The following is a 24,492-nucleotide window of genomic DNA, read 5'->3' on the forward strand; positions in this document are numbered from 1 at the left end:
ACTAATCCTAAATGCAGCCTTTGAAAGGCTTATTTAACTAAAGTCCAGGGGCTGTAACACAGAAGTCATTCCTCCAGCTATAATAACAAGGTCAATGACTAGGCTGTGGATTTTCCTTTTTATGTCACCAGTGAGACAAACATGAAATGCATCAAGTTAAAGCATTGACTGTTGTTTGGAAAGCTCACCAGGAAGCAGTTCCCACATGTTTCAGAGCCAGTCAAGCAAGAAGGTTTCAGTCATTCATTCCTTCTCTAGATTTTGAACAATGACATCATCAGGGAACAGCTTTCATTTTTAGGGACCTTGGGACTTGTTTTCTGCTTAGGAAAGATCAATTTGCTCACATCTGCTGTGATTGCCAGCACTACAGTTATGCACTGTTTTTCACACCCTGTGTTTTGATGGTAATCTGTCTTTACATCAACTGCATAATTACATGGCATATCAAACGATACTGACACTTCATCAGCATTGCCTATTTGGCCCATCAACAAATTCTTCTCTCTCCAAAGTGTGATGACATACCACTGAAATTCTTGAAGTTTTTTCTCAAAGTCCTGTGGAACCCTTTAGCATACTGTTGTACAGCTAGGTAGGGGAAAGCCTTCCCATTTTACAAAGTGACCAATCCATCCAAGACTAGCCTTAAACTCTTGCCACAGTATATTAAGAGTTGCCGCCACATCTTTTGCTTTGTTTCTTATGGTGTCATTGGTCACAGTTTGCCCATTCTTCCTCCTTTCAAGGATGAATTTCTAAAGATGTTTCTATTTGCAAGGGCCAGTGAATTCGTTTCTAGTAGCAGTAGTTTCAAATAATGCCAATTTCTGTTTCTCCCACAAGTGAATGTTACTCTCTACTACATTGAACTCTCGCTCCACCCTATTGTTATCACATTTTCAGCATAAATAATTACTTTAAACTTGAAAGTAGCATCATAGGATGTTCTCTGTTTGCCTTCCATTTTGTGATTACCTAATGCAAACAAACTACACAGTAATATGCCAACAACAATGTAATGACATCGATAATTACAACAATGCATTGTGATGTAGGAAATAAAATCTCAGTTTCAATTATGTTGCCAGTAAATGACATTTCAAGTTTGTACTTGAATGTAAAGTGCTATCGAATCATATGTGCCCCCCAATTTTGATTACTGAATATGGTGAAAAAAGTGTGCATTAGATTTGAAAAAGCACCATATAAAAATATTCTTTCAATGAGCATTAACAGAACCTTTAAGAGGATGGAAGCTAATGGTATGTCAGTTAAATTAAGTGGGAAAATGTTTAATTTCATTTCTGGAATATATTAATGGTGAACTTTTGCACAAAGTAATGACTATCTTTCAGTTCTAAATAACGAAAGTTTGTTATAATCCAAAACGTTAAAGAAAGTGAAATTTTTCAGAAAACAAGTTTGGAAAAATCAGAATTGTAAGTATGCAAAATTATCAGAAATTGGTACTACAGCAGCAGCAGCAAAAATTTTCAAGCAGTGAATTTACACTGCGGTGGCAAAAGGCATGGGATAGCAGTATGCATATATACAGATGGTAGCAACATCATATACACATGGTATAAAAGGACAGTGCATTGGCAGGGCTATCATTTGTACTCATGTTATTCATGTAAAAAGGTTCTGGTGTGATTATGGCCACATAATTGGCATTAACAGACTCTGAATACGGAATGTTAATTGGAACTAGACACAAGGAACATTCCATTTCGGAAATCATGAGGAAATTCAATATTCAGAGATCCATCAGGTTAAGAGTGTGCCAAGAATACCACATTTCAGGCATTACCTCTGACCAATGACAACACAGTGGTTGTCGGTATCATTTATCACAAAGAGCAGCGGCGTTTGTGTAGGATGCATTTGTGTAGAGTTGTCAGTGTTAAAAGACAAGCAACACTGCTTGAAACAATTGTAGAAATCAATGCAGGGTGTACGATGAATGGAGAGTGCTGTGAAATTTGGCATTAGTAGACATGGCAGCAGACGATTGACGCGAGTGGCTTTGCTAACAGCACAACATCGCCTGCAGTGCCTCTCCTGAGCCACATAGTTAGACAATAGATGGCTGAAAAACTGTGACCTGATCATATGAGACCTGATTTCAGTTGGCAAGAGCTAATGGTAGGGTTTAAGTGTGGTGCAGACCCCACGAAGCATGGACCCAAGCTGTCAACAAGGCACTGTGCAAGCTGGTGGTGGCTCCATAATTGTGTGGACTTCGTTTATGTGGAATGGGCTGGGTTCCTCTGGTCCAACTGAACTGACATTGTCTGGAAATTATGTTCAGATACTTGTAGACCATTTGCAGCCATTCAACAATGGAATTTTAATGGATGACAGTGTGCCAAGTGACTGGGCCAAAATTGTTTGTGCCTTGTTTGAATAACATTCTGCACAAATCAAGTGAATGATTTGGCTACGCAGATCACTCAACACCAATACCTTTAAATGTTTATGGGACCTAATCAAGACGTCAGTTTGCACACAAAATCCTGCACCAGCAGCACTTTCACAATTATTTAAAGCTATAGAGGCAGTATGGCTCGATATTTCCTCAGGGGACCTCCATCAACTTGTTCAATACATGCCATATTGAGCTGCTGCAATACACCAGGCAAATGGAGGTTTGGCATGATTTTAGGAGATATACTATGATTTTGATCACATCAGTGTAGTCTATTTGTCTAAATATATGGAAATGTTACTAACATCATGTGTTCACATTGAAGTGCCTGTAGCAGTGTGTGTTTTGAATAAAGTTTGTAATAGTATAGCCCTTCAGGTTAGAGTGAAGAAAAAATATGGTACACAGAGTGAATAATGCTTAGACTAATTTGTATCTTGCCTGTTATACAAAGGGAAGTAATGATTCTTCAGTATTCTATTCGTTGTTACAAAATTTTATTTTCAGCATAATTTTTTTTTAATGGAGCACAGTAAGGGTGCGAAATTTAATGATAAAATATATGATATAATGAAGAATTATGTAATGGAATAATGAGATAAAAGAAGTAATAATGTGGTATGATGTACATGTCACAATGAGTATATGGACTAATAATGAGATCTACAATGAAGAATATGAGAAGTCTTGGGTAATTTAACAATGATTGTGACATTTGTTATGGATTATGTCTTTGTAGTAGTTAATTTTTGTGAATGCACTTTAGCATTTAGCAAACTGTATGTAAATAATGTAGAACTGAGTAAAGATACAAAGTGCTACCCAGAATATCTGAGAATTTCATTGTGAAAATCAGAAAGCTATACTTTCATCCTAATGTTCTCTGTCACCTTCAAAGTAGTCACCTTGGGCATGTATCCAATGATCCCAGTGTTGTACCTGTTTTTAGAAGCACTCCTGGAAGTCTACAGGGTGAAGGGTGTTCAGGACTCATCGCAATTCCACTTGGATGTTTTCAATCGAGTCAAAATGTCGACCTTTCACCATGACTTTCATCTTCAGGAAAAGATAGAAGTAACATGGGGCTAGGTCTGGGGAGTACAACAGAGGGTGAGGGGAGGGGGGGGGGCATTGCCATATTGTTTTTTCTCAGGAATTCCTTCATAATAGCGGTGTGTGTGTCAGTGTGTAGTCATGGTGCACTAACCACTCTTTCTTTTTCCACAACTCTGACCATTTGCACTAAACATTTTCCCTCAGCTGCCTCAAAATCTCACAGTAAAACTGCCCATTGTCAGTCTGACCAGGTGGAACAAACTTCTTATGCACTATCCCTGAATGTCACAAAAAATCATCAGCAGTGCCTTCACGTTGCTACAAACTTGTCGAGCTTTTTTCGGCCTTGGAGAAGATGGCATTTTCCAATGTGATGGTAGTTGCTTCATTTCAAGGTCACAGCCATTGACACAGGAGTCATTACCTGTTATGGCTCTGATAAGAATTTAGGGAGACTCTCGAACTCTTTGTTGCAGCTCAGTGCGCACTTAAACCTTCTCATTCCCCAGACCTCAATCCTCTAGACTTATGGTTATTGGGACACTTGAAGGAATTGGTCCACACCACGCCAACACACAAATACTACAGGGTCGCGCCTTCAGTGCATGCCAGCAGGTACAATAATATCGAGATATACTTCAAAGGGTGCATGATTCTTATGCTGGAGGGCAGAGGGGTGCTTTCTCATGGATGGACACCACATTGAACACCTCCTGTAAACATGTGTTTATCGCAGAAAGTATGCATTTCCAGATGCATGTTTATTGGACTTACTTTTCTTGTTTCAATGAGTACTACCACTTCTAAAAGAATTTGATAGTTTTTTTTAACATCCTCTATATACAGCATTAATTATTTAAGCATCTCATTAACTTTACAAGTATATTTTTAAGTTTATATTTTTGAGAGTTTTTTCTTTTAACACCTTCTATATACAGCATTAATGATGTAAGCATCTCATTAACTTTACAAGTATATTTTTAAGTTTATATAAATGATTACTAATGTAAGTTTTACTTTGTTTCTTCTTCATGTGTGAAACAATGAGATACAGGACTCTGAATGAAAACAGCAATGGATGCTGAGTAATGGGTGTAGGGTTATACCAGAACTTAAGAATGATGGAGGTTGAGATGTGGAAGGGATTCATTTCACAGCTTGGTTTTACACCATCCAACTAGTCATGCATTAGTACACTGTATCAGTCTATTTCAATGCCAGTTAGATTCTATCTGTTGAGAAGTACCTACAACTAATTGTACTTTTATAATGTATTTGACTGGTCAGGATGATGGCAGGTGGGCGTGAGGGTCTTAGGGCAAGCCAGTGATCAGCATTTGAACACGGTCGAATAATTTACTTTAACTTTTATTAAAAACTCGTTACATACATACTCAGAAGCAGTCAGTGCCCTCGCAGCCTACCAAACGCAATGCGGAAGCCCGGTGTCTGACGACACAGCAGGGTGTCTGATGGCAACAGCCGCCCAGCCGACAGAAAGCCCCACTTTTATTCTACGTTGCTAGCTAACTTGTGCGGCAATGCGGAATCAGCGGTGATGGAAATATGTGTACCGCACTGGAGGGTGAACGATCGCTTGCCTACTTCACCCGTTCCCTTACACCACCCTCCCGATTAAAATTGAGCTACCTGGTGGCTCATTAACAATCCTCTACCAATTAACTTCTAATAACCTTAGGCTTAATTCACAATAGGTGCCAAGTCAACTACAATGTCACCAGCAGTAACGCGTTTGAGCTCAGCAGGTGCAGAGGGCCTTGTTTGCTTTAATACATAAAAATCAAAGGCGATAAAACATAACAAAATTATTGCAAAAGTTGTAGTTAGTCCAATGGAAAGCTTTAAAGTAATGGTACTCTGAGTAGCTTGTTGATACTGGTTAATATAGTTAAAAGCATGAATCAAATTCAAATCGTTGCCACTAGCACTTATGGATTGAACTAATTGGTTGTACAGTTCGACTGTCCCACTTAAATTAAAGTTGAATGAATTCATTGACTCAAATAAGTAAGTATTACTGTGGAATACAGTAGAAATGGGAGTTACAGATAACTTGCATTCTACATACAAGGTGCCTTGGGATATTTGGGGTACATGGAAAAAGTCACTTGACAGCTCACAGTTTTCTATGTCTACCACAAAATGACTACCTTGAATCTTTTGGTAAAGGGGGAGAAGGACTTGTTACACATGAAGGTCAGGTCAATTGTTGAGTTGAAAGAGTAGATGATACCTTCTGCGAACCATTGTATGAAGTGTTGAGAGAGTGTTTTCAGGTTCCTGGGACAGTAGTTCTGGGGTTGAACATTCATGAAAAGATCTCTCTCACAGCTGTATAAACGACTGTCAAAAAATATGATATTTGAAGGACAAACAAGTTTTTTTGTTTGCTCACATTCATGCAAAGTGCTCTGAGATAAAGCTAAGAAATATCTTCGGTCCTGACTAATTAAAAAGTACTCCCGCAGATGGTACTGAACATAGGTATGGAGGGGCGCCCAAAATACTGGATAGGTATACACGCAGTAAACTTCAAAGTGATGTCTGGAGTCTGCTAAGGGAATGGTGACAATTAGAGCCAATTCATTGTCCATCATGATTGCATCTACATCACTCAATTGGTAGTAGAAATACAAATTTTGCATATTGACAAGTAAGATCATAGTCCCAGGATTAGTTAGTTTCCTTTCCATAGCTATTACCAATGCCAAAAAATCTTTAGGATGCAGCAAAAAACTGTTCAAATGATTAGCTGAGGTAGGTTCAATGGCATGCCTCAGATTAGAAGCATCTAATCATGCATTTTACAAACTATGAGTAATCCTAAACAAAAAAGTATTTAATTCTACATGGGCATTCAAGATATTGACTTCATTCCATAATTCCCTTTGGACTCTTGTAGTTTCGTTGTACAGATCCCTAAAATGAGCTATGAACTGCTTAACAACCTTACCAATGAACACAGTATTATTAGTCATTGTCTGCTGCATATCGCATAGTATCACTAAATGTTCAGAGAGTTCTTTAGCATTGGAATTTACTTCTTCCCCTAGCTGCTCTAACTTGTTACTCATGTCAACCAAGTCTCTGTTAGTTAATGTTCCGAATACATTTCTGAGTATATTAACACCAAACTCAAACCAAGCCCGCTTACATCTAACGAGATTATTGTGGGGTAAAAGATTTAAAAAAGCAATCAATTTCCCTTCTAAACATGGTAAAGGCTGCCTTGACTTGGTTTTTAGCCATAACCCAACTATGATACCATGACAGTGCTGGATCCCATATTGTATGGTTGACTGGAATTGCCTCAATAAGGTTCATGAGTTCATTTATGTTCTGAAACTGCTCTTCTACCTCACTTAGATTATACTTCAAAATAATCTTAAAATTACCACTAGCTACTACCATACTAGTTTGTGGTTTGAAAAGGACACCAGATTGATGCGGAAGGATTCTAAAAGACAAACAAAACCTAAAATAAAAGTAAGTGATCAAAGCAAAAACAATCATTATCCTTAAATTTAACATAATGAAGGCAAGCAGTTAGTCTTCTGCATTAAGAACAATGTTAACACTGACTCAGTTGGTTGTTACCAGAATAACACACTTCCACTTCTGCACATATGCAATTAGACACTGCACACTGCTGTAAACGACGTACATGCACTTAGCACATGCTTAGCGTTGTCTTGGCCGTAGCAGATACCTTGATGTGGGGGAGCTCGGGGCCGCACCGGAGCACGTTCAGCGGCAACCTGGCACTTCAGCATCGAACTGTGGGTCTCGGCGTCGACGGCACACCAGCTGGTTACCGTCAGGAGTGTTCTGCGGATGGCTCAGCTGCTTCCGGGGTCTGCCTCGGGGTCGTTCTTCTGGTTCATCAGCTGGTTCCGATGCTGGATTGCTCTATTATGGCTTTACACAGTTCATGTGCACTATGATAGAGCGAAATGGCAAATGGACTTTTAATGTGACCGGGGAGATAATTTCAAGGACCTTATATGACCCTTTCCAATGCAATTTCAATTTCTTAATGTGACCCTTCTTCAACACGGGATTACTCAAAAGGATTAAGTCTCCAAAGCAATACTTAGGTACGACTGCTCCGCGATTGTGTTGTGCGGCCTGCTGCAAAAAGGACTGATGGTTCCGAGCCTTTACATGCTTCCATACTTCCTGCATTTTGCTGGCTAGGTCGCTGACGGGTTCGTTGCTGCTGCCTCTTGCTGATGCTGCGAAGTCGAACGGCGAGGTCATTTGCCTGCCATAGACGACTTCGTAAGGACTGAGCTGCATGCTGGTATGCACCTTCGTATTGTAAGCACTCAGTACGAATGGAATGTAGGTGTCCCACAAATCATGTTTGCTGCTCACATAATGACTTACCATTTTCATGAGAGTTCGATGAACCCATTCCACTGGGCCATTCCCCTCTGGATGAACTGGCATTGTTCTTAGTTTGTCAATCTTCAGTAACTTGCAGACTTGCTGTAGTAAATTGGAAGTAAAATTGGAATCTTGATCAGTTATTATGGATAAGGGTGAGTGATATTTCAATATCCACTCCTTAACAAATACTCGCGCAACCATCTCAGCACTTTGGTCATTACTATATATCTTGAGAAATGATCAAAAATAGTCAAAATATAGCAATTCCCATCCTTTGTTTTTGGTAGGGGTCCTACAATGTCGAGCCCTACTCGTTCAAAAGGAGTGCTTGTTTCTGGAAGTTCTTGCAGAGGTGCTTTGGTTTTGCCCACATCATTCCGTTTATTGCATGAGTCACAATGTGAAATGTACCTGTGTGCATCAGTTTTACGATTTGGACACCAATAGAGTTGTGCTATTCATAGGTTAGTTGCCCTTTTGCCACTATGTCCTGCCAATGGGCTGTCATGACATTCTTTTAACACTTGTTCCCGTGGTGTTTCAGGTACGACAATGTGGTTCCCTTTTTCAGTCATCTTGTACAGTATCCCATCAAGAACTTCAAATTTAGGATCATGTTTCCATGATTGACACGCATTTATTAATTCCTCCTCCCGGCCGATGGTGAAACATGTTCTGACTTTCCTACTCAATCCGTCCGCACTGCTGTGCAGTTTCCTGGGGCGGTGGACTACCTTGAATTGATACTCACTTAACCATAAAGCCCATCAAGCTAATCGACTGCTGGGGTCCTTTAGGTTGAGTAGCCACTTCAGTGTTGCATGACCCATCACTACCATGAATTCTCGGCCCACTAAAATACATCGGTTGTAGTTTATGTCATAGACAAGTGCACATAACTCCTTTTCTGTTGTCGAATAATTGCACTCTGCCTTGTTCAAAAGACGAGAAGCAAATGAAATTGGATGCTCTTCTCCATCAATTTCCTGCGAAAGTACCACTCCGGCAGTGAAATTACTAGCATCAGTTGCTAGGATGAAAGGTTTCGAGAAATCTGGATAAGCCAATACGGCAGCTGTTGTCAAAGCTGTTTTCAGTGCTTCCATCACTTGTGAACATTCGGAACTCCATTTGAAAACTGCTCCTTTTTTCAGTAATTGAGTCATTGGCCATGCTATGTCAGCATACCCCTTAATAAACTGTCTGTAGTAGTTCGCTGTGCCTAAGAAAGACTGTAGCTCTTTCACATTCATCAGTTCAGGATAGTTGTTCTCAGCTTCCACCAATTTAAAATTAGGTTTTACTCCTTCTGCGGTTATCCGGTGTCCCAAATACTCCACTTCAGGTACAGCAAAATGACACTTTGACATAGACAAGGAAAGATTTGCTCTGCGTAGTCTCTCAAAAACAGCTGTCAATCCTTCAGCGTGTTGTTGCATGTCCTGACTGAAGATAATAACATCATCGAGGTAAACCAGACATTGTGTGGGGGTTAGTCCTCTGAGGACTGTATCCATCAGACGTTGAAATGTTGCTGGCGCATTCCGTAGACCGAAAGGAATACGGTTATACTTGTACACACCTGTAGGTGTAATAAATGATGTTTTAGCCCGATTGTCTGCATGTACGGTCAGTTGATTGTACCCACTGGTTAGGTCACAAACAGAAAAGATTTTGCACGAACCAAGATAATCCAATGAGTGTACAAGATCTGGTAATGGATGAATATCCAGTAACGTCACAGCATTCAGCTTCCGGTAATCAACACAGAATCGGTACTTCTGTTCTCCTGTAGGCGATTTCCTTTTTACGATCATGATGGGGGAACGCCCAGGCTGGATCAGACGGCTCTCTTTGTTCAATAAACCCGGCTTCCAGTTGTTCTTTAATCATCTCGAGCGATGGGTGCTGCTCCTCCGGTATGTATTCTATGTTGAACTAATGGAGTTGCTGGAAGATTATCCTGCTCACAGAAGAGATCCAAGTAGCTAAGTAGCACTGGTAAAATTATTTCCTGATCCTCCAGCGATAAATGGTTTAATTTAGCAACCAGCTCTTGTTTATTTCCCGATCCTCAGCCGATAAATGGTTGAATTTAGTAACCAGCACTTGTTCGATTGATCCACGTGCTTCAACAGTTTCCTCTCCTGTATTGACATTCGGTGGACCATAAGTTGCTACTTGTACATCTTTCTCCTTCGTAGGGATTTCTATCACGTCTTGTGGATCAAGGTTCGATACTGTTGCCACAGTAGTTCCACATGGTAATTCCGCTTCCGCATTACTCATGTTAGCAATGTTCACTGGAACTCGCAGTTTCCCATTTGGTTCGTCCTCAATAACACTGGCAGTTCTTGCTACGTAACAATGCTTCTGGTCTAGCAAACCACTGTTTACTGATGGCTCTGTTAACAACAAATTACTTCCTCAGCACTTCGATATCTTCACGTCGATATACAGTGTATTTTCTGTTCCCGGGGGGATGTGCTCACTTTCAGTCAAATGTACGTCGACTCGGAACAGTATACTTGTGCCGCTTCTCGGTTTGCGCATTACCTCAGTGTTACTAACATTCTTTTGAGTCTGACTCTTAGAGTTCCCATTGCAGCCATAATCATTATGACCGAATTGGATTTCTCTCTTTACTACATCGATCTGAGCGTGGTTAGCTGACAGGAAATCCAACCCTAGTATACCTTCGTAGCTTTTCTCTCTACTTCTTATCACTTGCATTTTGGCCTCATATTCATCTTGGCCTATCACAAAGTTAATCACAACTTCTCCGTAATTGTGCACCTGGTTGCCATTTAACCCTTTAATCGTGCAGCTCGGCTGCCTCCAGCTTCTCTCTTTAACTACATGGCACCACATTAAAGAAATTTGAGCCCCTGTATTAACTAGAAAATGGACATTCTGTCCACGGTAAATTGCGTTAACAAGCAGGGTTTCAGAACTGTCATTCGTGGAGCTCGCAGTAACTATTGCTTCTTGGGGGCTGAAGTAGTGGTGGCTCTCCTGTCCCCTCTGTCATTTAACATACTCCTTGCATTCCTTCCTCTACAGTTCCGCCCTATGTGGCCTTCCCTTCCACAAACGAAACACCGAATCTTCTCCCCACTCGTATTAGCTGCCTGTTGCCCATTCCCATGATAACTGGTTCCTGAATAAGCTTCGAACACACAGCGATCCGGTTTGCGGTCCATTCGAGGTCTCTGTAGCTCTTCCACAAATCTAACTGCCATCTGTATGGCTTCTTCAAATGTCTCACAATGTGCCATCTGACTGCAAGACCGAATTCACCCTGTAACCCATTCAAAAACGTATCTAATGCCCTTTGTCATGCTTCAAACAATTTTTCCTCATTGTGCGAATCATTCTTGCTGAGCTCATACATATTAGCGTTAACTTTTCTAATGCGATCAGCAAAATGCTCATTAGATTCTCCATCCAATATATGCATGTTGTGCAGTTGTTCCCTGTAAAATCTTGCTGTCTTCTTCCCTTTGTACCGTTGCACCAGTGTCTGCTTAAAAACATCATAGGTAGCTGCTCAAGTGCACATGGTATCACATGTAACAAAATCGAGTGCATCATCTTGAATTCGCAATTTCACCATGGTTACTTTATCTGAATCACTCCAGGATCCTTAACTTGCTGTGTTTTCCAGTTTACTAAAAAACATGTGAGTATCCTCATCAGACTTCCCACGAAAGACCGGAACTATGGGGTTCAAAGAAAAATTTTTAACTACTGCTGAATCTGTTGTGCTTTCATCAGCTACATTCCGAAGGCTACTATTCACTTGTCCCACATCCCTTCTACTTTCTGCATCTGTTTTCAATTGCTGAATTTCTTCTCGTAACTGTGCTATAACAGTCTGCAAATCTTGTTGTGCCTCTGCCATATTGAATAACCCAGTCACTCTATTTATTTAAGAATTTGCCATCATTGCCATTCGCATGCACGCCAAGCAAAGCCCATATCTCCTGCAGTCCTACCTTCAGTGCTGGGTCTCGTTCCGTTGCATCGTCTGCAGAGATGTGCTCCAATGGAGGATGGTATCTGCCTTGTGCTGCTTCCATTTACGGATACAAAACACGAACTTCGTGAGCAATGCCAATCACCGCTATACCCAACTGGAAGACTGTAGATTTTCTTCTCTCCCCAGGAAAGGATTTCCAGAGGATCCCACTTCTGACACCATTTTATAAGGTATTTGACTGGTCAGGATGATAGCGGGTGGGCGCGATGGTCTTTAGGGTGAGCCAGTGATCAGCATTTGAACACGGTCGAATAATTTACTTTAACTTTTATTAAAAACTCATTACATACGTGCTCAGAAGCGGTCAACGTCCTCGCAGCCTACCAAACGCAACGCGGAAGCCCAGTGTCTGACAACGCATCAGGGTATATGATGACAATAGCTGCCTGGCCGACAGAAAGACCCACTTTTATTCGACGTTGCTAGCTGACTTGCGCGGGCAGCGACCCGGCAATGTGGAATCAGTGGTGATGCAAATATGTGTACCATGCTGGAGGGTGAACGATCGCTTGCCTACTTCACCCATTCCCTTACACTTTGCTGTATTATGGACAATATCATTGATTCGGTGAGCATTAAATTGCTCCCCAGACTGAATTATATTTCTTGTTAAGTTTTATAGGACACTCTCATTCCCAGTTTCTTTCTGATGTACTATTTATACACTGAATAACTCATTTACTTAATACATCTATGTTGGATAGTGACAACAGAAAGTCAAATTTTCCTACATTATGTAACATTTTCTAGATAAAACGTGAAAAACTGGCACTACTTGGCAGGAGAGAGAGAAGGGGGGCGGGGGGGGGGGGGGGAGATTCAGAGGAAAAGGGGGGAGAAATAATGAAACCAGCCTACTGTTACTATTACATACGAAAGAATGCAAAATATAATGTCTCTATATAAGGGTTGCAAGTCATATGATGTGCATTTTAGTCACCAATGACAGTGAAAACACTTACCCACGAGCATCCTTTCGCCAGTATGGGGCATAAAGTCCTGAAAATGCTGGGACAAAATAAACTTCACCATGAGCTGCATCTACTGCTCTTTCTGAGTCTGAGACATTTTCCAAAAGTCTGATGTTATTTTTCAGCCAACGAAATGCAACACCTGCAATGGCAATGGCACCTTCCAAAGCATAAACAGGAGGTGAATTTTCACCCATACGGTATGCTACAGTTGTCAAAAGCCCTTGATTTGACTGCACTGCCTGTAAATTTAACACATATTTTAATTGCAGAGAACTGTGAAGTAAGTGTTGTACTCACATGGTTTTCTTTTTCCATTTTGTGAATACTAAAGCTACTAATGAGGGAACATCTCTATCTTGACCTCTAGTTTAAGGAGAAAAAAGCACAATTGTCAGATATCAACACCTGAAACTGATCCCACATAATAATTTGGACAGTGCTCTGTTAGTACACTATTATAGTCTTCTGAAAATACAGCTATTCAAGTTTTGCATTCACCATTTGTTTGTCAATTGCTCTGCCCACCATAGCTGCTAAGGCTCAAGCGTGAAATACTTACAGCGGAGTGAGTAAGAGGTATGTGAAATACAGTTTTGATGTTGGCAACATGCTCTGTTCACTGTGTCAAAGCACATGATTTGTAACCTGTCGCTGGTTCCAGAGATCTCTTTGTTTCAAATATTTTTATGTTGTGATACACAAATATAGTGTAAACAAATGAAATGAATTAGTGTGTCATTAAAGAAGTAGCATACTGCCTTTCACTAATTAACATTGCTGGTACGCACTACTTTCTTTACACCATAAAGTGAAGTACAGCTGTAGGAAATGTGCCAGTCTTCAATGGGACTGGCATGATTAAATTATTAAATTAAAATATTAAAAACAAAGATTCCATGACTTACCAAACAGGAAAGTGCTGGTAGATAGACACAATAAAAAAACACACAAACACACACACAAAATTATTTATTGTGTCTATCTACCAGCGCTTTCCCGTTTGGTAAGTCATGGAATCTTTGTTTTTAATATATTTTTCCCATGTGGAATGTGTGTGAGGGAAACATTCCACGTAGGAAAAATATATCTAAAAACAAAGATGATGTGGCTTACCAAATGAAAGTGCTGGCAGGTCGACAGACACACAAACGAACACAAACATACACACAAAATTCAAGCTTTCGCAACAAACTGTTGCCTCATCAGGAAAGAGGGAAGGAGAGGGAAAGACGAAAGGATGTGGGTTTTAAGGGAGAAGGTAAGGAGTCATTCCAATCCAGGGAGCGGAAAGACCTACCTTAGGGGGAAAAAAGGACGGGTATACACTCGCACACACACACACACATATCCATCCACACATATACAGACACAAGCAGACATATTTAAAGACAAAGAGTTTGGGCAGAGATGTCAGTCGAGGCAGAAGTGCAGAGGCAAAGATGTTGTTGAATGACAGGTGAGGTATGAGTAGCGGCAACTTGAAATTAGCGGAGATTGAGACCTGGTGGATAACGGAAAGAGAGGATATATTGAAGAGCAAGTTCCCATCTCCGGAGTTCGGATAGGTTGGTGTTAGTCGGAAGTATCCAGATAATTCACAAACCCAATCATCCCGGCCGCCCCATTGTAGCTGGTTACCAAGCCCCCACAGAACATATCTCTGCCTACGTAGATCAACACCTTCAACCCATTACATGCAGTCTCCCATCCTTCATCAAAGACACCAACCACTTTCTCGAACGCCTGGAATCCTTACCCAATCCGTTACCCCCAGAAACCATCCTTGTAACCATTGATGCCACTTCCTTATACACAAATATCCCGCACGTCCAGGGCCTCGCTGCGATGGAGCACTTCCTTTCACGCCAATCACCTGCCACCCTACCCAAAACCTCTTTCCTCATTACCTTAGCCAGCTTCATCCTGACCCACAACTTCTTCACTTTTGAAGACCAGACATACCAACAATTAAAGGGAACAGCCATGGGTACCAGGATGGCCCCTTCGTACGCCAACCTATTCATGGGTCGCTTAGAGGAAGCCTTCTTGGTTACCCAGGCCTGTCAACCTAAAGTTTGGGACAGATTTATTGATGAAATCTTCATGATCTGGACTCACAGTGAAGAAGAACTCCAGAATTTCCTCTCCAACCTCAACTCCTTTGGTTCCATCACATTCACCTGGTCCTACTCCAAATCCCATGCCACTTTCCTTGATGTTGACCTCCACTTGTCCAATGGCCAGCTTCACACGTCCGTCCACATCAAACCCACCAACAAGCAACAGTACCTCCATTACGACAGCTGCCACCCATTCCACATCAAACGGTCCCTTCCCTACAGCCTAGGTCTTCGTGGCAAACGAATCTGCTCCAGTCCGGAATCCCTGAAGCATTACACCAACAACCTGACAACAGCTTTCGCATCCCGCAACTACCCTCCCGACCTGGTACAGAAGCAAATAACCAGAGCCACTTCCTCATCCTCTCAAACCCAGAACCTCCCACAGAAGAACCACAAAAGTGCCCCACTTGTGACAGGATACTTTCCGGGACTGGATCAGATTCTGAATGTGGCTCTCCAGCAGGGATATGACTTCCTCAAATCCTGCCCTGATATGAGATCCATCCTTCATGAAATCCTCCCCACTCCACCAAGAGTGTCTTTCCGCCATCCACCTAACCTTCGTAACCTGTTAGTTCATCCCTATGAAATCCCCAAACCACCTTCCCTACCCTCTGGCTCCTACCCTTGTAACTGCCCCCGGTGTAAAACCTGTCCCATGCACCCTCCCACCACCACCTACTCCAGTCCTGTAACCCGGAAGGTGTACACAATCAAAGGCAGAGCCACGTGTGAAAGCACCCACGTGATCTACCAACTGACCTGCCTACACTGTGACGCATTCTATGTGGGAATGACCAGCAACAAACTGTCCATTTGCATGAATGGACACAGGCAGACAGTGTTTGTTGGTAATGAGGATCACCCTGTGGCTAAACATGCCTTGGTGCACAGCCAGCACATCTTGGCACAGTGTTACACCGTCCGGGTTATCTGGATACTTCCCACTAACACCAACCTATCCGAACTCCGGAGATGGGAACTTGCTCTTCAATATATCCTCTCTTCCCGTTATCCACCAGGCCTCAATCTCCGCTAAGTTCAAGTTGCCGCCACTCATACCTCACCTGTCATTCAACAACATCTTTGCCTCTGCACTTCTGCCTCGACTGACATCTCTGCCCAAACTCTTTGTCTTTAAATATGTCTGCTTGTGTCTGAATATGTGTGGATGGATATGTGTGTGTGTGCGAGTGTATACCCGTCCTTTTTTCCCCCTAAGGTAAGTCTTTCCGCTCGCGGGGTTGGAATGACTCCTTACCCTCTCCCTTAAAACCCACATCCTTTCGTCTTTCCCTCTCCTTCCCTCTTTCCTGATGAGGCAACAGTTTGTTGCGAAAGCTTGAATTTTGTGTGTATGTTTGTGTTTGTTTGTGTGTCTGTCGACCTGCCAGCACTTTCATTTGGTAATCATTCCAATCCTGGGAGCGGAAGGACTTACCTTAGGGGGAAAAAAGGACAGGTATACACTCGCACACACACACATATCCATCCGCACATACACAGACACAAGCAGACATTTACAGCAGATACACAGAGTGCGGATGAATATGTGTGTGTGCGAGTGTACACCTGTCCTTTTTTCCCCCTAAGGTAAGTCTTTCCACTCCCGGGATTGGAATGACTCCTTACCCTCTCCCTTAAAACCCACATCCTCTCGTCTTTCCCTCTCCTTCCCTCTTTCCTGATAAAGAAACCTTGGATTGCGAAAGCTCGAAATTTGTGTGTGTGTTTGTGTTTGTTACTGTCTCTATCAACGTACCAACACTTACGTTTGGTAAGTTGCAGAATCTTTGTTTTTAGATATATTTTTCCCATGTGGAATGTTTTGCTCTATTATACAGGGTGATTCAAAAAGAATACCACAACTTTAGGAATTTAAAACTCTGCAACGACAAAAGGCAGAGCTAAGCACTATCTGTCGACGAATTAAGGGAGCTATAAAGTTTCATTTAGTTGTACATTTGTTCGCTTGAGGCTCTGTTGACTAGGCGTCAGCGTCAGTTGATGCTAAGATGGCGACCGCTCAACAGAAAGCTTTTTGTGTTATTGAGTACGGCAGAAGTGAATCGACGACAGCTGTTCAGCGTGCATTTCGAACGAAGTATGGTGTTAAACCTCCTGATAGGTGGTGTATTAAACGTTGGTATAAACAGTTTACAGAGAATGGGTGTTTGTGCAAAGGGAAAAGTTCTGGACGGCCGAGAACGAGTGATGAAAATGTAGCATGCATCCAGCAAGCATTTGTTCACAGCCCAGGAAAATCGACTCGCAGAGCTAGCAGAGAGCTGCAAATTCCACAATCAACTGTATGGAGAGTCCTACGAAAAAGGTTAGTTATGAAACCTTATCGTCTGAAATTGGTTCAAGCACTGTCTGCAGCTGATAAGATTAAAAGAATCGATTTCTGTGATTTTATCCTTGCTCAAATGGAAACAGATGAATCTTTCGTTTCAAAGATTGTGTTTAGTGATGAAGCAACTTTCCACACTAACGGGACAGTCAACCGTCACAATGTCTGTATATGGGGCACTGAGAATCCGCGGGAAACAACTCAGTATGAACGTGACTCGCCTAAGGTGAACGTTTTCTGTGCCATTTCAGCCAATAAAGTTTTTGGTCCCTTTTTCTTCGAAGGTGCTACTGTAACTGGACTACAGTATCTGGAAATGTTAGAGAATTGGCTGTTCCCTCAGCTCGAACAAGAAGCACAACAATTCATATTTCAGCAGGACGGAGCGCCACCACATTGGCGCTTATCTGTCCGTAACTACCTGAACGTCAACTACCCGAGGCGATGGATCGGCCGCCAGGCAGCCCGTGACAGAGCACTTCATCACTGGCCTCCAAGAAGACCTGAGCTTACCCCCTGCGATTTTTTCTTATGGGGGTATGTTAAGGATATGGTGTTTCGGCCACCTCTCCCAGCCACCATTGATGATTTGAAACGAGAAATAACAGCAGCTATCCAAACTGTTACGCCTGATATGCTACAGAGAGTGTGGAATGAGTTGGAGTATCGGGTTGATATTGCTCGAGTGTCTGGAGGGGGCCATATTGAACATCTCTGAACTTGTTTTTGAGTGAAAAAAAAACCTTTTTAAATACTCTTTGTAATGATGTATAACAGAAGGTTATATTATGTTTCTTTCGTTAAATACACATTTTTAAAGTTGTGGTATTCTTTTTAATCACCCTGTATTAGTATATCAATTCAAGAATATTGTTGAAATAATCCAAACAGATAAACTAACTAATTTTTGCATGGAGTAATGTTTGCTCTCGAACAAGATTTCCAAACAAGCTAGGCAGATGCATCCAACGTCCCCCTCCTCTTACCTCACGTTTAACATCACATGACTAGCAGAGCTCTAGTCCTCACTCCACTCTACACTATTTTGTGCTCTGTCATTAAGTGGCTGCAGAAGGGTGGAGCGAGTGACAAACAACCAGAGTGCATGAAAGTTTAAAATTTGTACTATCTGAAGGCCGTAACTTCATGCTATCAGAGTTATGGCCCAAGTTTTCCCATGGGATTGATTGCTGGGGCTAATATCTTGTAATTATGTTGAGTTCTCCTTAAAATAAAAGGTCAGCTTGGTGATGTTTGCTCTTAAGGGCAATATCTACATCTAAATTATCTAATCCTTCCTGAAATACTTCATATTAGCTATTAATTTTGGCTGAAATAAACAATCATGCAAATGTTTTACAGTGCCATTTTCTTTTTTATTAGGAATTTTCTGTGCCCATGAAACATTTTTATGCTATTGCAATGTACTCTAATTTACTTACATAAGAAAATCAACAAAAGCAAAACGAGGATAATGGAATGTAGTCGAATTAAGTCGGGTGATGCTGAGGGAATTAGATTAGGAAATGAGACACTTAAAGTAGTAAAGGAGTTTTGCTATTTGGGGAGCAAAATAACTGATGATGGTCGAAGTAGAGAAGATATAAAATGTAGACTGGCAATGGCAAGGAAAGTGTTTCTGAAGAAGAGAAATTTGTTAACATCGAGTATAGATTTAAGTGTCAGGAAGTCGTTTCTGAAAGTATTTGTATGGAGTGTAGCCATGTATGGAAGTGAAACATGGACAATAAATAGTTTGGACAAGAAGAGAATAGAAGCTTTTGAAATGTGGTGCTACAGAAGAATGTTGAAGATTAGGTGGGTAGATCACGTAACTAATGAGGAGGTATTGAATAGAATTGGGGAGAATAGAAGTTTGTGGCACAACTTGGCTAGAAGAAGGGATTGGTTGGTAGGACATGTCCTGAGGCATCAAGGAATCACAAATTTAGCATTGGAGGGCAGTGTGGAGGGCGAAAATCGTAGAAGGAGTCCAAGAGATGAATACACTAAGCAGATTTAGAAGGATGTAGGTTGCCGTAGGTACTGGGAGATGAAGGAGCTTGCACAGGATAGATTAGCATGGAGAGCTGCATCTAACCAGTCTCAGGACTGAAGACCACAACAACAGCAACAAGAAAATCTGTAGATTATTGCTAATTAGAAACCACAATGAAGTATCTATAATACTATACATCTATAATATATACCTATAATCAGTTTTACAAATTTAATATAAACCACACAGGAAGTTATGTTATTCATTGGGGGCAAATGCCATTAAGGACTCTGGAGGAAACCATTAAGCCTGAAAATAGACAGTGAGTTAATTTTTTCCCCCATTTCCTTGCTTATCAATGACAAGTAACTGTGTATGACACAAGACACTACTCCTTTCTTATGATAATTCAGTTCTATTGCACAAGTACACTATTTGATCAAAAGTGTCTGAACACCTTTAAATATGTCTGCTTGTGTCCGTATATGGGTGGATGGATATGTGTGTGTGTGCGAGTGTATACCCATCCTTTTTTCCCCCTAAGGTAAGTCTTTCCACTCCCGGGATTGGAATGACTCCTTACCCTCTCCCTTAAAACCCACATCCTTTCGTCTTTCCCTCTCCTTCCCTCTTTCCTGATGAGGCAACAGTTTGTTGCGAAAGCTTGAATTTTGTGTGTATGTTTGTGTTTGTTTGTGTGTCTATCGACGTGCCAGCGCTTTCGTTTGGTAAGTCACATCATCTTTGTTTTTAGATATATTTTTTCCCACGTGGAATGTTTCCTTCTATTATATTCATATTGTTAAATAATTTAGTTAGATGTGAATGCGTTGAGGTGAACTTCTTTAGCCAGAAATTTGCTATTTTATCTTTTTCAGGGGCTTTCCAATTGTGAGTAGAATTAATTGCTTGGGTGACTTCATGTTGCAAAATTATCACTTCAGGCATTTGTGGTATCATCTTGTATGTATCTGTTTCTGCTTGTATCCACCGTGCATGCCTGTTACGTTGTACCTGGTTTGACCATATGTTGCTCCAGAAGTGTTCCATGTCTGTTATGTTTGGTGGATTGTCTATTTTAATGTGTGTGTTATCTATTGTCTGGTAAAATTTCTTTTGGTTTGTGTTGAATGTTTGGTTTTGTTTACTTCTATTTTCACTTTTTTTGTATCTTCTAAGTCGTTTGGCCAATGCTTGTAATTTCTGCTTCTTTTCATCTAATTGCTCTATCGCTTCTTGTTGTGAGATTTTACCTAACCTTTTTCGTTTTTTGTCTGATATTTCATTTCTTATAAATTGTGTTAGCTGTCCGATGTCTTTTCTCAGTTTTTCTATTCTGATCTGTAACCTGTGTTGCCATGCTGGTTTTGTGGGTTTCTTCTGTGTGTTGGTTGGTTCTGATCTTTGCCTAGTGTATATATTTAGTGTAGTGAGTGCTCCTATATAAACCAGTAGTTGTAACTCTTCCATAGTTGTGTTTGCATTTATTTTGTTGTGTATGATTGTGCTGATAGTTTTTATTGTTGTTTCGACTTGTGGGTTATTTGGCGGTCTATGCAAGAATGGTCTAATGTCTGTATTTGTGTCTTTGTATTCTATATATGTCAGCTGAAATTTTTCTTCTATATGTAACATGTGTGTTACTTCGAGTTCTATTTGTGCTTGTTCTGGTGGCTGTCTTAAGATTTCGTTTTCCTCTGATTGTTTAATTGATGCGTGTTGTTCTTTGTTTGTTTGCTTATTATTATTATTATTATTATTATTATTATTATTATTATTACTTAAGAATATCTTCTATCTCATCCTTGTAATTCAGTTGATTAAATACTGATCATGATTCTTCATAACAGATGATGTTCTACCAACACACCCAACAGTGGTCACTATCACTAAAAATTATTCAGTAGTTTATGGTACTACAGTAATGGTGGTATTGAGCATTCTCAGCTCAGGATCCCTTGATGCACCTTGTCCATAACCTGCCATTCTTGATTGATCCCTATAGAGATTAGAGATATTGTTCAACTGTTGTAGTCCAGTATGGTGTCTTCTGCCAATGATACAATCTCCTAGTGGCTGCCTACTGATTGTGTAAGATTTGAGATAAAGATACATTGCTGGCTATTAAAATTACAAAACCATGCAGAGTTTCAAATAATGAAATTTTACTTACTGTCCATATACAGTATAAGAAGAAGAATATTTTATTAAATTGGTATGATGCACTTCCATCTCTGACAGCAACAATGACTGTAACCCATCAGGGCATTGGATCAAACTAAGTTTGGATGATAGATATGGGTACATCACACCATGCTGCTTCAACTCTGTGCCACAGTTCATCAACTGTGGTGTCTGGTGAGAGGTAGCATGCCAGCCTCTGGGCAGCCATGACCAGATGTTTTCAGTGGGTGAGAAATATAGAGAACACGTTTGTCAGGGTTACAGTTGATACTCTCTCTATCAAGGTAGATCAGGACAGCACCATGTAAGCCCTCCACTTGCTCACTTCCTTTAAATTACTCTTCTTGTCAATTACTGATTATTTCTTAATTATATGATGATTGATTGGGTAGAGTTTATTAAGCACAATTCATTGTCATATCACTATTAGTTTACTATTTCACTTGTTGGAACCAATTATCAAACTACAGTAACAAAATTATGCCATTAGATACAAATAAAACTTCGAGTTTCATGAATGCTTCAATCTTGGACAATGTTTCCTACTTGTAAATTACTGTTCAGTATCATCATGAAGCTTTGCCCAACACATCTGGCACAGCCTCTGGGCTTTACATGTAACACTTGCTGTCCAAATTACCTGCTATGCAAACAAGAGGGGATTAAATTACCACATACCACCATGTCGTATGTTGGGCTATATCATGCTAAAAAATTCAATCTGGAAACATTTGCTCTGTTCAGAGTATCCACACATGGATGCATCCATCTGGACACTTACACAGAACTGAGACTCATCTGAAAATATCATGTGGTGCTGCTCCTATGTGCAATGTTGCCATTGGCTGCACCACTGTGCACATTCCTTCCTCTGCTGATGGGTCTTTATAATCTGGGTTAAAAGGCAAACATTTTGTATTTTTTTTCAACTTTTAACATGACACTCCATCACACTGTCGAGGTCGATACTTTTCTTGGTGTAAACGAGCTTATTTCCTGACCCAGGGTACATGATGTATCTGTGTGATCCTGCATATTCACACAATCAAAATGTCTGTTCTACATCATGGGACTATTCAGGTCCTGCATGGCACTGAGTATGACTATCTTGAAATTGTTATTCCATATTTGCATGATGGTGTGAGATTCCAATGAACATGAGAACAGTATCACAGAACAGTAAATCATGAACTTGACAGGTCACAGTCATGCCACTGTTGATTTGTGATGCAAGTTGGTAGATGTTTCATCTTATGTGAGGCATTAGGTTATCTTCACACAAACAAACAACATTTGAGTGTGATTTCTGAATGAGAAAACACGACTCCTACCTACTTTGAGCAGTTTATTGGAGATACTAATCATTTGCAGATTGAAGCACATAGTACACTTCCGATCAGTTTGATGTTTGTTGGATGCCACCTTCATGGTGGTGCAATTTTAATCACCAACAGAGTACAAGTTGATGTGAGAAATTGTTTGTGGCTGAGGTGAGGATGTGATCTGCTCTTGGCAAAACTCCCAACAGATTTTTGCACAGCAGTTTATCATTTCAGCTGAGTAAGAAGAACGGACACTTGTCAGTTGAAATTACTGGTGGTGTGTTTAATGTAGATATGTCTCCGCATGACTGTCATGAACAAATGCTGAGTGAAACAGTCTTTTAAGAAATGTTAAAAGTTGAAAAAAAATACAAAATGTTTATCTTTTAACCCAGATTATAAAGATTTCACCTGTTAATCAAAAACAGACAATGGCTTTATGATTTTAGGTAAGCACAAAAAGATTATTCTTTGTGTTCCACGGAAAGGTTAATGTGTAAGGATGCCACATGAGTTCATTCCATTAATATTTGTTCCATATATCATGAGTACGGCATTTCATAATGATATAGAATGTGTCAGTTTAGGATCAGGTGTTTTATATACAATATAACTAAATCTTTTTTTTAATGCTGTTTGGTAAATGACGAAAGACTGTTGTGGCAGTATAATTCACCCCTTTCTGTGCTAAAGTCAGATTTAACACAGAATAATGAAGATCATCCTTTCTTCTAATGTTGTAGCTGTGCACTTTGCTATTAATTTTGAATTGGGATGGGTTACTAGTAACTAATTCCATAAGTGAATATATGTAATGTGAAGGTACAGTGACTATCCCTAGTTCCTGAAATAAATGTCTGTAAGGTGATCTGGGGTGGGTTCCTGCTTTCATTCTTATTACACACTTCTGTGCAATGAATACTTTTTCTCTTAATGATGAATTAACCCAAAATAAACTGCCACATGAAAGCAGTGAATGAAAATAAGCACAGTAGGCTTATTTACTGATATGTTTATCAACGGACTTTGCAATAATTTTAATAGCAGAAGTAGCTGAACGCAAATGTTTCAATAGAATATCAATGTGTTGCTTCCAATTAAATTTCTCATCAATGCACACATCCAGAAATTTAGAATATTCTGCTTTGTCAACATATTTATATTCAAAGTCTATATTTATGCCATTGCCGGTGCCAATGGGAGTAATTAAATATGTTGGAAAGCTGTCCTTATGATAGGCAATGTTTGTTAAGATGCCAGGGACTTCTATTAGGTGATTACAATGGTCTTGTATCATCTTTATGGTTATGGCTGTGATGAATATCAGCATGTACTCTACTGATGAGTGGCCTGTCAAATCCAGATTTCAATATCTGGATTGGCACAAGTTGCTACACCCCAGGCTGCAAAATAGGAAAATCAAGGAGGAGGAACAGTCATGAGCTGTACATTGATTATAAAGATCCACCTGTTAGAAGAATAGCAAAATCAGCCAGACTAAGATGGGTGGGGGCATATGGCATGGATGAGTGATACAGTAGTAGGTAAAAGAAGGAAATTCAGGGGTCAAATGCAATGGGGTCATCTGACAAATG

At 40.5% G+C, this 24,492-nt stretch overlaps 1 protein-coding gene across 1 annotated transcript in view; it reads right to left on the reverse strand.

Moving 5' to 3' along the window:
• Positions 1-24,492, reverse strand: part of LOC126235288 (glycerol kinase-like) — a 277,633-nt gene that overhangs the window by 123,902 nt on the left and 129,239 nt on the right. Inside the window, exon 7 of the mRNA XM_049944014.1 lies at positions 12,905-13,155. Coding sequence (XP_049799971.1) covers positions 12,905-13,155 — 251 coding nt within the window. The remainder of the gene's footprint in view (positions 1-12,904; positions 13,156-24,492) is intronic.

This window comes from Schistocerca nitens, chromosome 2 (assembly GCF_023898315.1).
Source record: "Schistocerca nitens isolate TAMUIC-IGC-003100 chromosome 2, iqSchNite1.1, whole genome shotgun sequence".
NCBI classification, from domain to species: Eukaryota; Metazoa; Arthropoda; class Insecta; order Orthoptera; family Acrididae; genus Schistocerca; species Schistocerca nitens.